At 29.1% G+C, this 18,724-nt stretch overlaps 1 protein-coding gene across 1 annotated transcript; it reads right to left on the bottom strand.

Moving 5' to 3' along the window:
• Positions 1 to 5,832: 5,832 nt before the first annotated feature.
• LOC137810146 (uncharacterized) lies at positions 5,833 to 7,462 on the bottom strand. The gene has a single exon (XM_068611291.2). It carries the CDS (start codon positions 7,161 to 7,163, stop codon positions 6,141 to 6,143), a length of 1,023 nt encoding a protein of 340 aa, XP_068467392.2. The 5' UTR covers positions 7,164 to 7,462; the 3' UTR covers positions 5,833 to 6,140.
• Positions 7,463 to 18,724: the final 11,262 nt, after the last annotated feature.

Raw genomic sequence — 18,724 nt, forward strand, 5'->3', positions numbered from 1 at the left:
ATTAGTCCCTTCTAATTTTTAGTTCAAAATAAATTATTTTAAAAAATTTATATCATGGTAAAATTAATTAAATGTACACTATATATGATGTTAATAATAATGACAATGTTAACGGCAACACATCACTAAGAATAATGCATGATAACGATAGAAAGTTAATATCTTAATCTATACCTATATATAAAGGGATTCTCCTCTTAACTGCTCTTAATTTTTTTTTTCTATTTTATTCTTATATTAATATTTAATTTTATTATTGTATTATGATTATTGTGTCATTTCTTATTCTTTTCTTAACTGCTCTTAATTTTTTTTTCCATTTTATCCTTACTTAATAATTTATTATATTAATTTATTTTGGTTATTTGGACATTTTATAATTTCAAAAATTAATAAAATAATTTTAAAATTTATTTTATTTGTTATTATTTAACTGGAGAGTGGACAGAGTGGAGGAGAGATTGATTAGTTATTCTCTATTAAATAAAAAATTAAAAATATTTGTAATATTTTTGTGGACCAGGGGAGTGTGGAGATTTGTTATCGTTACTTTTTTTTATTTAAACTGATATTCTCTTTTATTAAAATTGTAGAATTTTAAAATTGATTTAAGAAACAGATTATGATTCTCCACCACACATAAGCCACTCTTATTCTACTTCCCACTTTTTCTCTCATATAGGTACCTACTCCCCACTCTCTCTCTCTCCATTACACATAACACATTCTTTTTTTACCATACTTTTCACTTTCTTTTCTCTTTCCTTTTCACTTTCATGTAAATAAATAAATTCATTCATTCTCTTTGCTATATGTAACTTTTAATTATCGTCCTCCACTATTTTATTAACCTACTCTTTAACAGTATACTCTTTGACTTCTCAATTTAATGTTATTAAGAGAAATTGTTTTTGAACAATAAAAAAATACTAAAGAAAAATAAATAAAAAATGCGACACTACTATTTAATTGTATACTCTTTAACTTCTAATTTTAATTTTATTGATGATATTGATAGTAATAATAATGATATTGGGAATGGGAATGGTAATGGTGAGGGTAACAATGATATAGTTATAATAAAATAGTTATTACCAAAGATAATATTTTAAAGCTAAAAATCATACAAATATTTTTATTATTTTAAAAGATGAATATAAAACTATTTAAGAAATGGAGTAAAAACCATTTCAGTTCCATTTTTTTTTAATTAAACATGTACATGTTGGATCAAGGGCCACTATATGAAGCTGGTTGAAATAGAAGTAGTTTTAGGAGTCGGCTTCTTCTTCCTACACCCACACAATATCTTGGCATATCCTCACAACTTTCAAAATAACCATTTTATCCTTAAAGTAACTTCTGGATTATCCGTTTTAGAATTTTTTTGGAATACGCTTTCATGAATTTCTAAAACAGGATTTCTGAAATTTTCTTCAGGAACATATTTTGCATAACAGAATTTATAAGATAGAATTTCTAGAACACATGACATACATTTCATAATCAGTTTTTCCATAACAGGATTTCCAAAACAAACTTTCTGGTACATATATAATACCTTCTCGAATGAGTTTTTTACAATAATTATTTTTTGGAAAGAGTTTTTTTCCATGTGTTTTTTTCTCTTCTTCTTTCTATAAAAATTCATTCAATTTTGAAGTTTTTGTTATGAAAATTGTTCTAGAATTCTTTGATATGGAAATCCAAAAAATGTGTCCTGAAATTTTTTCAAAACAAGTAATTTTGAAAATAATTTTAAATAAGGGTAAAATGGTCATTTTAAAGTTTGAGAGTACAGGAAGAAATAAAAGCTCTATTGCTCTTACATACCTTACATACACTCTTCATAAGCATGCTGGATCCTACATTAGAGCTTTTTGGTCCATTTCCTATAGGCCTAACTTTAGAAAAGGCCTAAATGCCTTATAAGTACATAATATGATGTCATAGAAAAAAAAAATAGTAAATGCTACTAACATGTTTAGATATAAAAGTTATCATAAATAAAAATATTGGAAATTACGACTAATACTTTGATTAAAAAGAAAAAAAAAAGTTAGCTAAAAGTAAAGAGAACTTGAGGAAGTAAAATCATAATTAAAAGTGTTTAGTTTAAGAGAGATAGAGAAAAAGATAAGAAAAAAGATATTGAACTTTATTTAAATAAAGAAATCAAACATATATAAGAGGTGCAGGTAAAATGACGTCTCTATTAGTTTCCCCTCGATTTGGAGAAAAAATTCACTCAAAGGGTTCTTTTCCTCAAATAAGATAGAGGCACTTTTAATTTTTTAGTTGATTAACAAATAACCATTCTCTTTAAATTGAATAAAGATAAATGTATTCTCAATTGTTTATTTAAGAGAAATGATATTAAATTTTGGCATGGTATTTTACCGGTCGGTACCGGACGAACCAGTCTTGATTCCTGTAATCGATCGTCTGAGTCAAAGGACATAAATATAGTAAGTAACAACAATTACGATGGTATTGAATGAGTCAACTCACATTCTGAAATATACGGAAAATATATCTAACATAATAGATAAAACTGATTAAACTAAAAGATCCACCTCATATATTAAGGAACCGCTATGCATGTCAGTTAACAACTGATATTCGGTCCATAACGATCAATGCCCAAAAACCAAGCACTATAAATAGAACCTTCTATGAAGAAGTGAGATACATTTTTGACATTCTACTAGAATACACCTAAACCAGAACATTGACTTGAGCGTCAAAGTACAATTCACAGGTACCCCTGACCGACCGAGCATCAGCATCGAAGGAAGGAGGCTTAAGGAGATTAGGAGACCACCGAAACATCAACAATTGTGTGTCCAGTCATAGGTACCATCTGGACCCCTCAGCCTACACAGGTACAAGTATCATGACTTTATAATTCAATTCTAATAAAAATTGAATACTATGCTTAATTTTTTTATTTTATTTCATCCTTACCATTATTAGATTTTCAAAATCATAAAATCTCATGATATATGTGGAGGGAATCACTTGCAACACATTGGTGGATGATAGAGAGAAATATAATCTTAAAAATGCAATATGAATAAAGAAGTAAGAGATAAAAAAGGAGATGGAAAGAAGATGAAACATGAAGTAAATATGTGTTTATTAATGTACTCTATGTTGGATATCATATATTGACAAGGGATAAAGACATTTCATTTCATGATATATAATAAATGGATACAAAATTCATTTTATGAGTCATTTTAAAAGGTTGAGTTAAACTTAAAGTCTTCTTTTTAAATCGTACCTTATGATGTAATGTTGAATTATGTTTAAAGTCTATTTCATTTTAAGATGATATGAGAGTCATAACAAGAGTTTGTTGGATTGACCAAGTCATCCATTATCAAACCACCCATTGTATAGTTCCACACACAAGTTGGTAGGTCTTGGCGTGAGGGGTGTTAGGATTCACTTCTCAATACTCTCTCTTTAATTTAGTTATATCAAGTTAGATAAAAAGTTTCAAAACTCTTTACTCCAATACTAAAACTACTTAAAAGTACTAGAAAAATTATCAAATAAAAATCAATTTTAGAAAAAATAATAATTAATTGCGACTAAATTAGATGTTATTTTATAGGCTAAAAAAATTATTGGTATCTAAATTAGTTTATATTATTATAAATAGTTTTTAAATTGATATCTAATTAGTTATCAAGATTTTAACTACCAATTATATAAATTTTAAATTTTTTAATTAAAACTTTGGTAGTTAATTAAATACCAATTTAGAAACTTTTTATCTTAGATATCAATAATTTTTGTAGTCTCTAACATGTATGTAATTTTTTTTTTTTTGTTAATGCAGTTCGGCCTGTTTAGCCTAATCTCTTATCACAGCAAAAACAACTCCCTTTTATTATTATGAGAGAACATGTATGTAATTTAATCAATATAACAACTAATTTTTTTTTGTCTTTAAAATTAACTTCTATTTAATAATTTTCTTGTAGTAAAATAAATGAATTTCATATTCAATCTCTATTCTTTAAATATTCTGGAAAAATATTTTAATATTTTACGCTAGTTCTTATATAAAATATGTTCAGCATGAATTCAGACTAAGTCTATTGCAACCTGGAACCCAGTTAAAATGTTACTAATTGAAACACTTAGTTTACGAATACCTCTTCCTAATAATTCCACATAAACTTAGGTTACATGTTTTTTACACTCTTCACATGTTATATAGTTTTTCTTAATAAAAAAAAATGTTAATTCAACAATTTAAAACCCGGTGAAAAGCAGATGTAAAAAGAATATTTCTTCTTTCCAAAATGATCTCGTTTGTGTATCACGAGACAATTGCTTATATCGCACGTCTTCATATTCTAAAAAGAGGATTGCTATTTAGCCATTAGCCAAAAGAGTTATCATCTAAATACACATACAAACATATATTAAAAATATCCATATGTTATCCTTTACAAGATATGTCTCTGCATATAATTTTTCTCAGTCAATTGTACAAAGAATTTGGTACTAGAGTTTCTTAATAAAGAAGGAGAAAATATTTGATTCTGAAGTCAAAAGCTCAAAGTAGACAACCCTTTAATTTCATGTTTTTATAAAGTAAAATACTATCAAGTATGTTTTTATAAGGCAATTACATGTTTAGGTGTTTGGATTTGAGTGGATATGTTTGATTTTGAATCTCATGTGTTCGTCAATTTTTGTAAAAAGAACAAACATAACATATATTTTCTTTATAGTTATTTTATCCTCCATGGTAGATTCTTTATTATGGGTTTATAAGTTAAATTTTATAAATTGAGTGTAAATATTCATAAACATCTTTATAAATAAAAAATTACTTAAATCAAAATTTATAAGAAAATAATAGAACAAATAAAGAAAATATGTAAAAAATATGATACAGGAAAGTAAAAAAAAATGAAGATAAGATGTTTTTAAGTAAATAAATCCCAGAAAAAGTAGAAACAAATTGAATTATATATGCCTTCATAACTTAATATTTATATGGATATGTACAAGTTTCATCCATTGTTATACAATACAAGTGTTCATTGTTAATAATTTTGATATATGAAATTCTAATCTTTGTTTTAAAAACATTAGCATTTGACAATTTTAACATTAGAGGACATTATTTCAATTATCCAGACAGAACCTGCTAGCAGTTCCTATTAAACTGAGTGTGAATTCTCAATAGATTCAGAGTTCTAAGATACAAAAGTGTATAGATAGCTCCAGAAGAACAGTGTATGTGTTAGATTGCGATAGGAGAGACTTTTTCATTTTCAAATTAGAAATAAATAAATAAAATAGTCGAATTGCAGAGAAGCAGAAGTCAGGGTTGTTCAGTGAAGTCTGTGTCGAACCAATTGCTGGTGGATTGCTCAGACCAACATCCAGAATCTAGTTCTGTTTCAAACTTTTTCCTAAGGCTGCTTTTGCATTAGATTCATCGATTTCTCGTAACAAAACAAAATCTAGCACTTGCATATGCTACCCACCATGCCTCCACCACCTTCACTTCTTAACAACTAAACCCTAAAGTTTTTGAGTTTACCAACATCAAATATTCTTCTTCCCCATCTTTACTCTATTTTTTAAGTCTCTTCAAAATATAGGTTGACTGTTACCTTTGGCACAACGTCAACACACCCTAAATCTTTGCATTCTCACCATGCCTACTATTGTAAATATTTAATTACTTCTCTAGAGGCCCACACCACTACTGCTTAGAAGCCACAGAAAAAAATTATATTTGGAATTTAGAGGTAAAGTAAAAGAAACCGGAGAAAAAGTTGAAAAGAAAATTCAATGTAAAGTAAAGATGCAAAAACACTGTATTTTCCAAACTCTCTGGCAGTCCTTGAATTGGAGAGAGCTAACTTAAACACACCATCAACCAGAAACACATGCGGACGGAAGCAAATGATAGAAAGTGGGAAAATCTAGTGCTACCTACAGGTACATGTTCTTCAATTATCGACCCCAAAACAATCGAACAAACAAAAAAGAAAAGACTCTAGAATACAGATTAACATCTATGAATTATAAATTAAGGAGTTCTATATTTAACGCTAAAAGAAAACAGTGAATAAAAAAGAGGAAATAGTTACTACGGTTAATTAAGGATATGCTCCACTTGTTGTGGGAAGGTCAGACCAGGAAAGGGTTGGATTCCAGCACCCGAATTCGCTGCCAGAAACTGAAGATGACTCCAAAATGTTGGACAAAGAAGAGGAAGAAGCCATGTTGCCGAGAAACACTGGCGAATTATCACTGCCACAATAATTAACTGATGACGATGACCTGAGCTTGTGGTAAAGTTCTTGAACTCCACCACTTTGCTGTTCTGCAAGTACAAAACCGTTGCTTTGTTGCTGATTCTGATCTTGATTATTCCTCCAAAAGGAGCTGCATAGACCCAGTGAAGGAAGTTCTCCCACACCATCATAGCCTAGACTAGTTCTAGTACTATTCAACAACCCATTTGCGAGCAATGGCTCAGTGACCATGTGGGAGTGAGATCCCAGCGAGTTCCCTTCTCTCTTGACAGCAATTGACACGGGACTAGGGTTAGGGTTTTGATTTTGGTTTTGGGTAGCTCTCAGTAAAGCCATCAGTTGAGTATTTTGCGGTGAACCCCACAAGATTGGGGTTTGTGGAAGCTCTTGATCAAAGAGTCCCTGTGGCCTTCCAAGCTCTGATGCCACTGCTTTCATCTTTGTGGCTGCTTGCTTTGCCACCGAGTTGGACATGCCGGAGCTCTTGCTTTTCCTGCAGCCACCTCCGATGGGAACATTCCGGAGAGCACCACCTTTGGTCCAGTACCGGCGACATGTCTTGCAGAAGTGGCGAGGCTGAGTGAGGTTGTAGTTGTTGTAGTAACAGAACTTTGTGTTTGATGAATCACAACGAGGGCACCTCAAATTTTGGTTCTCTGAGTTGGACGAAGTGGCGGTGTTAGTGGAAGTGGTGATAGTTGTTGTGCATGAAGGAGATGGAGAAGCAGAAGATGGCATGGGTGGTGTTAGTAGATGTCCTCCTCCTCCTCCTCCTCCTCCACCTCCTCCACCATTATTAATTGAGAATTTTCTTTCTCCTGCTATGAGGGTAGCAGTAGCAGCACCCAACAGTTCTTGGATCATCTTTATCTTTTAGATCTAGAACAATCCAAAAACACGGAAAAGCAAAAGGATGGGGTGGTGATGAGTGGTGAGTCTTTTTGCGTTAGTGGTGGAGAAAAGCAAAAGAAAGTAGGTTTGGTATATATGTGTGTGTATGCGGGAAATAGGGAGAGAGAATATTGTAGGATGTGGGTTGGGATAGAAGCATATGATGGAATTGAAATGAACTGAATTGGGTTGCTTGGTTGTTTTATGGTGCTAGCTAGGGACTGCTTCCTTGTCGGTTAGGTCCTTCTTGCTTCTTGCCAACGATTCTATAGAATGGGACTTCCATCATATTATTTATAACTATTTTTATAGACTCCATGTGGACAAACACAACCATCACTCATCACCTTCCATTTCCATCCATCTCACTAACGACAATTCTCTTCATGTTGGAATTTGTATTTCCAGACAACCTATATCATTATACGGAAAATTGTTATCTTGCTAAGTCTACACTTTCATTCATATTAAGTCTACATCAATTTATACTTTTTTTTTCTTCAGGAAATTATTATTTTTTAATTTTTTTTATAACATGTATAATATATTTTTAAAAAAATTTAACATAGAGTACTAACCTAAAACTTTAACTCTAATTATAAAACATACTTAAAATATTTATAATATATTTTTTTTGGTTGATGATAAAAAAAACTTCAAATATTTAAGGAAGTTGTCAAAATCTGCCCAAATTAGTATGCATTTATCGAAACATAATTTATCCTTTAGGTTTTTTATTCTTAAAAAGTAATTACATTAAGATTGCTCTGACACCCTACACAAACAACAAATATTGTTCTCAACCTGAACCCCTTATCTTTCCAGGTTGACCTTGGTAACAATCTTGTTTTCAATCCCCCTCTAAGAAGTGACATGAGCTTAAGGAAGAGCCTTAATCCTCCAGAAAAAGTTGAACATCCTCGAACAATCCTCCGTTTCCTCTCTCCTTAATAAATCGTAAGCAGACTTGATAGAAAACTATGCAGACTCACAACCTTTCCAAACCCATCTGTCCTTAGTCTCCAAGGCGAGACTCTTATAGGATACCACCTCAAATAATTGGCATACCTGAGATTCTTCCCAAGAAAAAAACCCCATTCTCCAAGTTAAGTTCCACTAACAAACATTATTGACCCAAACTCCGTAGTTGCTTAACATTTTGTCAAACAAAGAAAACAACCTCGGGAATCTATTTTTCAAGACTTCAGATCCTACCCAGTCATCTTCCCATAACATAATATCTCTCCCTTCCAACCTCCCAATTATAACAATCTTCAAACTTCCCTCCCCAATCCTCTGACTTCCAAATCTCTCCACCATAAAGAGACTTTGTTGTTCCTGACCCTCTGATCTTTCAGACTTCTCCAACCCTCATACTTAGACTCAATAACCTCCCTTCACAGCCCATCATTGTCTGAATTTAGACGCCAAATCCATTTTCCAACAAAACCATATTGAACTGCCTATAAATGCCAAGACCCCCGCATCCCTGAACAAGCAAACCTTATCCCTGAACAAGCAAACCTTATCCCAAACAGTCTATGCAATCTTCCTCCCTTCAGATCTCAATCCCCACAAAAAATTCCTCTGCAGACTCACTATCTTCTTCAACATCCCAAATACCCCATATCACTGCAACCTGTAGACCTTTCCATACAAAATTCTACTTATGATTAACATGTATGAGATGAAATTGTTCAAACCTAAGATTGACATGTTGAACGAACATTATGCCTAACCAGCTCCAACATTTATTCCAGATACAATATGCTATTTTACATCCAAAAGACAAATGTTGGACAATTTCAACATGATCCTAGCAAAGAGGGCAGATTGTAGAGTTTAAAATAACCCCTCTTCTGACTAAATTAATCATAATGGAGACTTTACCCAAGAACACTATCCACGCAAGGATTTGGGTACTAGGAAGTGCCATAATAGACCAAAAAGATTTAAAGAAATTGATATTTTCATTCTTTGCCACATTGTGTAGGATGTCATAGGTTGTCCTAACAGAAAATAATTCATTTTCTTATGCAACCCACACCTTTGTCTTCATAACATTAATGTGAAGTTATGTATTGTTTAAAACGTTGTACAGTTCATCTTCTTGTGCACATTCTCACTTAAACCTACATCTTTTCCACTGTAATATGTACTATCACCCTGTGTCAGACCATACACCAACCTCCACCATTGAACAACCTTGGTCAATTGAAATAGAGTACAACCAAGGAAAGGAGTGCATCATACTGTGATTATTTATCCATTTTTCCTTCCAAAATCTAATTTTTTCACCAACACCTATTTTCTAGTAAATTGAGTTATGAAACCATCTTGCATTTTCTCCCTCACCACACACTTTACCTAGATCCCTCTACCACCATGATTGATACTTAACATGTATTCCACTAGGTTGATCTTAAAATGTCTCTTCACTTGCCTTTGTCATCCATCCCCAAATGCCACTTCCATTTCGCTAAGAGTGTGTTACTAAATTTGACTACGTCCTGAACTCCCAAGCCCCCTTCCTCCTTTGACATACACAATTTTCACAGCTAATCCATGTTATAGTTCTATTGTTCGTCACCCAACCCCATATAAATTTTCTCTCTATATTTATAATTGTTTTACAATCAGAATTTGAGGCTTTAAAAAAAGAAAAGTAAAAAAGAGGGAGAAAAGTAAACACTAATAAGTTAAAGAGTTGTATAACTATGACTATATAATTTTTTTTTATAACTTATACTCTTAATATAATCTTTTGAATGATTGCAAAAAAATATCCTCAATTCTTGATTAAGACTAATCTATTTTAGGAAATTATAGATACTTTTTTCATCAGAAAAAAAATGAAATAAATGGGAGTACTAGGAGTACTCCAATCCATGTACATAAAGAGCCTCTAACCAGGTACATAAAGACACCAACAAAACATATTATGACATCATTATCATCAGCTAAGAAATATCATAAAAAAAAATACAACATTATTTTCATCAAAGAATCTTAGTTTGGATAATATATGTTTACATTATGCTCAATGACTATCTTTAATAAGTTGATATATCAAAGTCCTATATGTAATTCTATTAAGTAATACACCAAAAAACTTTTGTCATGCATATGTCAACGACTATACCCTTAGTGATTCCTCGCATCCATGCAAAAAAGTAGACAATTAGTGAATTGACTTTAAGCATACAATCAAATTAATACATCAATCAGAATAAGAGAAGTTTATCATGGGGAATTTATAGTTTATCCATACTCAAACCTTAATTTGAACCACCATAAATATTTCTATCCGATCCACACATAATTGAAATTCCCTCTATTTTTAATTATAGACACTTAAAGGTAAGTATCTCTTTTCAACTTGTTTTTATATCCTAAAAAATAGTTTATATCTAAATCTTTAATTACTTGCTTTTAAGACTTTGGGTTCATCACAACTCAACCAAGTTTTTTACTATATGTTGAGAGTATATTAGGTTAATAAAGATAAATTTAGTGATTACCTTTTTAAAGTTCTTTGCATATAGAAAAAAGACAAAGTAAGGGATTAACCTTTTTTTAGTAATCCATTACGTTTATTTTTCTAGTAACATGTGAATTGGTAATCTAAATGTATTTAATATTAAGAGATAAAAATATGTTTGTCTCTTCATAGTTTACTACTAATAAGAGAAATATAAAAATAAGAGAAATATAAAAATTGTTCGGACATCTTATGATATCTTTTGGACTAATACTTAATCGAATTTAAGCAAATAGTAAGAGAGAGACAGAGAAAGAACTTTTGAATAACAGTATCCACAACACTTCAAATTTTAAGGTAGAATAATTTCTTTTCTTGTTCCTTAAACTTCATGATTACTCTTATCTTAGGTTTTGAATCACATTTAGAATACATATATTAAAGCCTTGATCATTACACTTATTATGTCATACGTGTGATCTTGCAGAACCAATCATGTAAGAAGAAGAAATCATTTTGCCTGTCCCACTTAGGAGTAATTAATGCCGATAAAGGCTTATCATTATTTACTAAGGATCCCAATAGTGTTATTAATTATTTTCCCTCTCTATATGCATGCTCATAACAGCATTTAATAGATTTTAATTCGTCATTTTTTTCTCCTTACAGATTTTAACTCATCCTTATCTTAATTTGGTCTTAAATTATATATGCTATATATACATACTACTGTAAATTTCTTCTCCTGATTAGGAATACATGTATAAGATCTTTTAGCTTCTGATATGTTGGAGTCTTTTGCTTCCAAATGCTAAGATTATATCTGTAATCAATCATGCATAATCAACAGTCAAACTTAGTATAAAGCTGCAATAATGAAGGTTTTCTTAAATAATAATCCTCGTTATAGTGAGGGATAATGAATTCCGCAGGTAAAGATGCTCCTTGTTCTAAAAAACATCATTGCAAGTTCAAAGAGACTAGAGTAGGGGCAATCACGTGGAAGTACGTGTAAAGCTGATTGTCCCTACTGCTCCCAACTTCAAAATATACTGTCACTGCACATCCCAATCAATTTAACCCTCCATCTCTTAACAATATATTTTTATAATTTTTTATAATATTACTCATTTTATTTCGTATTGTTTCTTCTTCCTATCACACTCGTTTGTTATAAAATGTATTATACATTTTTGTTACACTTGTTACGAAGAAGAAAAAATGTTATGGACATGGGAACATATGGTCTTTTTTAATCCAACAAGAGAGACACATAATGAGTCTCAAAATATATGTTTATAAGCTTGGCATGTTAACTAGCATGATAAATAAATAAAAGAAAAGTATTAAAGGTATTTCATTAGAAAAAAAACTGATTTAAAATCTTCAATTTGATATGGTAATGGAAGTGGCATATATATGAAATAGCACTCTTGATTCAATAAATTAAAAATATATATATATATATATATTATTTTTAGTATTTAATTTAGTCAATTATATGGAATAAAACATTATCCAAAACCTGACATGAGGGATAAGAAAATATACTTATATAGTGTACTTAATTTTTAGGGAAAGAAAAAAAAAATCAATTATTAGAAGTAAAAGTAAATTTTAGAGACATTTATAAACCAAAAATTGATTTAAAATAATAAAGTACCATATTTATATACAATTGTGAAGGTAGGTAGGGGATCAATGATTATGTGCTTCCTTGTTAATTCCTATGCTAATTCTCCGGTCCACTTTACCTAACTTAACCCATAATAGTATCTAGTTTTCTGGTTACATATTTTATATTCACATGGTTTTTTTTATGCAAAAGTTTTCTCATTTAATTTGAAATTTTTTTTAATTAAATGCACAATTTTATAATTTAAAAAATATATTTGATAAATACGAATTTTGTGTAAATCAAATTCGTGTATCGTATGTTAAAAATATTGTATTTTAAAATACAATCTTAATTAATATATATGAGGAACTTTGTACAAGTAGAATATTATTTTTGAAAAATTTGTGTAACTGAATTTGTCATTTATAACTTTAATTATATCAGGATGTAATGAGACTGTATTTAACATGAACAACTTTAGTTTAGTATTTATCTTTTGAAAAAAGCTTACTTTTTAAAATAATAAAATAATTTTAAAAAATTTAGTTATGTTAATTTAATTTTAAAAAATATACAAAAATTAATAATGATGATAAACTCTTAGATCTGATACACTAAAAATAAACTTTACACATAATTTGTATTGACCATTTTTTCTTAAATTACAAAAATTGTACATTGTAATAGACATTTCTTTCAAATTAAATTCAAATCTTTGAATACGATTTGGAATTAAAAATTATTTGCCCATTTGCAAAAATACAACATAAAATGAAATGAAAATTTTAATTAAAAAAAATTTAAATTTAATTCTATTTCAAAATTAGTAAATGCTTTATTTATTAATAACACTACAAGAAAATCATGAAATAGAAACCAATTTTTAGATACCAAAATAATTAGTTGTAATAGTAATTAAATTAAATACCATTTTAGAAACTAAAAAAAGTTTTGGTTTCTAAATTAGTTTAAATAGTTTATAATTGATATCTAATTAGCAACTAAAGTTTTTGCTACCAAATTTAGAAACTAAATAATTGGTAGTTAAAACCTTGTTTGCTAATTAAATACCAACTTAGAAATTATTTAACAATAATAAAAACTAATTTAGAGACCAATTTTTTTTTAGTTTCTAAAATGATCTCTAATTTAGTTACTAATACAACTAATTATTTTGGTCCCTAAAAATTGATTTCTAGTTCATGATTTTCTTCTAATTTTTAAATGATTTTTTGAAAATACGTACCCAAAGTTCAATAAATTGTTTTTTCTAATGTTTCATTAGCATTAGCATTATGATACTCTCTTTTTTTTGTCAATGATAAATTGTCCGTTTTGATTAATATTCTCTTGATTATAAGAAAAAGAGAAAAGCTGTTGCCAAAAGGGCTTTGGAAGAGTTGAACACATAACCATTTTTCTTACACAGGTTCATGTCAGAATCACAAAAACATGGAAATTAATTGGGTCAACCCGACACTTAAATGCATCATGCAAAAGTTTGATTTTGATGTGTAATTAACAAGTTCCGCCCCCCCTCTTTTTGTACACAAAGAAATGTGTAGAATTTTGTTTAAAGTGAAGAAACTATCAAAATGAGTATATTTAACTTTTCTCAATATTATGTGTATAGTCAACTTTTACCAACACAGTTACAAAAGATTCATTCTCCATGCTATTTAATTTAATTAAAAAAAAGTTAGTGACAATCATCAATCTCATTTAAAAGTATTTTTTCTTAAATTATCTTTCATTAGAAATTAATATCAAGAATAAACAAGAATTTAAAACAAAACTTCAATTATACTAATATTTATACTTTAAGACTATAACTAAATTTTCCTTTATATTTAAGACTAATATAATTTTTTTATCCACGTGCATATATGAATAAATGTTAAAGAATAAAAAAATTAAATAATACAAAATTAGTTATTATATTAAAATATAAAAATGTTTAATGTATAAAATATAATCAAATAAAATTTGTTCGAAATATTCTTAAAGTCTACTAAACTAACTCTGATCCTATAAAAAAATAATCTTTTAATGAAATATAATATATAAAATTATAATAAATTTTATTAAAAATATAATAAAAAAATTATTAGAATACTAATAATCCATTCTAAATATTAAATATATTTTAAAAATAGGATAGATTTAATCAAGTTTAGTAATAATAATTATTTTAGATTAGACTTTTATTTAGCCTGATCAACTATTTTATTTTATTTTTATTGTAATGGATGAGAAGTCAAGTTCTTTACTATACCACTACATCAATAATTTTTTTATTATATTTATTATTATTATTAATATTATTCATAATATAACTATTATTAATATTATTAATATTTAATATAGTTAATAAATTTATTTATATTTAACACAATAATATTTTCTAATTATATTTTTCAATTTTTTTAAAAAAATACGTAATTATGAATATTATATATTAGAAAAATTTAATTAATTCAAACCTAAAAAAATATATATATCATAATTTATTATTCAAATATTTTTTTAATAATAAATATAAATTTGTAAACCTATATTTTATATATTTAAAATAATTTATAAATTCTTTACCAACTATCAACATCACTCACAAATTATGTTTTTTAATTAAATTTTTAATACATTACATACGTTTGTATGTAACACTTTTTATTATTTTTTAATTAAATTTGAAATAAGCATTTTTTATAATTAAATTTTTAAATACCTTACATACGGACATATTCGTATGTAATAATTTCTATTTTTTTTAATTAAAATTTAAATATCTTACATACGGATTATATCCGTGTGTAATTATTCCTGCTTCATGGTGCCAAAGTTATACGGATTATAGTCGTATGTAATTATCTTTGGTTTACATACGAAAAAATCTGTATGTAATGTCTATTTACATACCGAATAGAATCCATATGTAAATATCCGTATGTAACGTTCAATTTATATACAGATTTTTATCCGTATGTAATTCCAAATTTTCTTGTAGTGTAGATCACAAAAAAATATTCACGATGACGTAGTTGAAAGTTTGGTCATGGGTAACATCAAATGTACGCTTAGCATGCTTTTCTTACTTTGATTGGTGCTTGGAACCATTGGTTTGTGTGAGATCTACTAAAAACAATAATGGTTAGAGATGCGAGTTGGGTGAGTATAAGAGATTAAAGTTAAGGTAGGGAAGAGTAGGCTTCCTTAATGTTAGAGGTCGGTTACATGTCTAAGTATGTTCTCGTCTCTTGTATAAAGATTGAGGTATCTCTGAAATACTTCAATTTTATACATTCTTTTTTTGTCGATAAAAAATATTAAAATGAACTTTATATCACAATTTACATTATATTATAAATTAAAATAGAATTTATATGTTAAAAAATTATTTACTATAAATTTTAGTTATAAAAAATAAAAATATATTACCTGTATTCTACAAGTTAAATTACTAGTTAATGATATATAAAAATTATAAAATTACTAGCCTGTGCCTTAATGAAAAAAAAGGTTGTTAAAGATAGAAAATAAATATCACGTGGAGCACAGATAATTTTTGAGTCTCGATCTGATATGACATGAATTAGCCAAAAACATGCTCTAATTAGAAATTGTATAAGTTGGAAAAGAAAGACTCGGGTCGTAATGACCAGAAAGTTGTGCTCACCAATATACAAAAAATTTATGCATGCATGCATTTTGACCCGAAAGCATTTTACAAAGGCGATGATAAAAGACAAGAATAATTTTGTTAGAGGTAGAAAGTGGTAAAAAAGCTTATGGAAAAAGAGGGTCTGTATGTTTCGGATTTTCTGAACCATTTGTCAATTAAGATCTTGATTGATTGAGTAAGGGTGTAGATAATAATGACTTAAGTTGCAAGATACCATAACTGTCAAAGAAACCAATTAATTGGTGAAATCTCAACAAAGTCTTTGTTTTTAAAATATTTTTCTCTGATATTGTCTCTCCACTCTTGTTATAAAATCTAATGGAATTGGTGGAGCACCAGCAATTATTACTGTAGAAGCATTTATCCCCTCCACATTATAAAAAACCAGAAACAGAATCTAACGACCAATATTGTTTTGAATATTTAACCAAAAGAAAACTAATGTTCTCTTCACAATTTGTCCAACTTGGCAAAAGGAAAATTGAAGTTTATAACATGTTCATTTACGTCACGTATAAAAATGTCAACCAAAACCGTTGACTGGTACTAACAAACGAAAATTAAAAAACGAGAATCATGCTCACATGAAGAATCAAGGAAATTATTAATGGAAAATAGTAGTCAAAATATATACAATTGTATATGTTTTTACTGTGAATGCACTGTTTTTCTTTTGTGGTGTTTATCAAAATATAATAAAATCTTCAAACTGGTCGACTAAGTGATGAGATACTTACAAAAATATTTTTTCATGTTCAAGGTAGTAAAAATATAAATAAATAAGTATTAAATTAGATAATACTTACTAAAACATTGATACTATTTATTACAAAATAGAATAAAGATGAATAAAAGAGAACAAAGATGAACAAAAGAGTGAAAAATAGATAAAAGATATGAGAATGAATATTTCATTTTTCTTGTTATTGAAATCAAAACAAATGGTCTGAATATATACAAGTAGTACACTCATTCTAGGTTTAACTAAAGAGGAAAATAATTAATAATTAAATACTAGAATCATAACACACAAAGACAAAATAAAAGTTATTTATCTCTATAAAGAGAAACAACTGATAATTAAAAAAGACACTCAATCAATATTAGGATATTTTAAAACTCTGATATCCGTATCTTTAATTAATACTATTTATAAAGGTTTGGATATAGATACATCTCTAATATGGTGACTACTTTCTCATAACCCGTTGGATCACATTATATAACGTGTGACCTATCTTTTAAGCTATCTTTTAGACACTTGGCTCTATAAGTCTATCTAATAGTAAATATCTAATAACTATATTTTAGATATTGATAATACAATACATTTTATATATATATATATATATATATATAAATAAAAGTAGAAGTAGAGAAATTAATTAAAAAAGTGGAAGGGAAAGGGAAAGAGAGAGAAAGAGGGAATATGAATTATTTGTTATAGGATGTGATGGATGTAGAAAGAAAAAAATAGTAATAGTGTGAGGAATGAACCCGCGTGGCTTCCGGAGAGGGAGGATTGAGAGATGAGAGAAGGAGGTGGGTTTTGGCTTTTAGTTGTTTTTGTGTTTGGTTTGCTTGTTGCTACATTCATGCATGCACAAACATTATATTACATGCTATGCTGTAGGAATTGGGATTAGAGAGAGCGAAAAAGAAAGATAGAAAGAGACACTGACTCAGTGTTTTTGCTGATATGTTGAGTTGGAGTGCAAAATTAACTTTATTCTTTTCCTTTCCTAAACAATCAAAAGTTGGCATGCACTTGGCCGGGCAGAGCGGAAACGACGCCAGCTTTGGCTAAAGACGACAGCTTGGGCAACGCGGGCAGTGCGCGCGGGCACCCCAATGCATACTCTTTACATGTCTATTTCTATTGTCGCCGTCAAGGACCATATTCCTCTTCTTCTCTCTCTTTCATTTTCTTCTGCTTTCATAAACAAAATCAATTATTCACTCATCATAATATTATTGATGTCATGAAAATAATTCATTTATTCCTCCTGTAATTACCTTATTATACAATAACAATTGGAACAAAAAAGATGGTATGTGAGAAGATGGAAGGAAATGCATATGGGTTGGTATGGGATAAAAATGAAATAAAGCCACATTCCTACATACATGGGTGGTGGGCCCCTACTCATGTCTCATGTTTCTTCTTATCCAACACTACAGCTTTCTCATGCCTCCTCTCATTTCGCCTCTATCTCATTTTTCCAACTTTTTCTCATACCCCCTTCCTTCTCCTTTTTAATTTTCATAGGATGATAGATACAAATTTAATCCCTAAGTGGTGGTGGTGAGTGATAATCTCTCACTCTCCAATATAAGATTGCATGTGGTTAACTTTTAATTAATGATGTTGATTACCTATAGAAGTTCCAATACATAGAAGCATCATCACTATCATACCTATCGATCTATGTGTATATAGCACATGCAATAGAGAAGCGATTTTAGTTTAAACATTACATGTCTTGTTTCTAGACCCAAGGCCATGGAAGGTATAGCAAAGCAAAGCAAAAATGTGTAGAAAATATATAATGATATGACAGAGATGAAGAGAAGAGGGGTCAATAAATGGTTGTTAGTTGTAGAATTTGTTGGCCATGTTGGACTGTCCCTACCTTAAAAGCACCAAAATACGCTTACATTACATTCATAAACTAAAAGAAATTGATTAAGTAGTTAGGTGTAGAGCTGACAAAAGTTATTGTTGGGAAGATTCCTTGAGTAGGAAAATAGTA

Source organism: Phaseolus vulgaris, chromosome 2, assembly GCF_051622355.1.
Source record: "Phaseolus vulgaris cultivar YP4 chromosome 2, ASM5162235v1, whole genome shotgun sequence".
NCBI classification, from domain to species: Eukaryota; Viridiplantae; Streptophyta; class Magnoliopsida; order Fabales; family Fabaceae; genus Phaseolus; species Phaseolus vulgaris.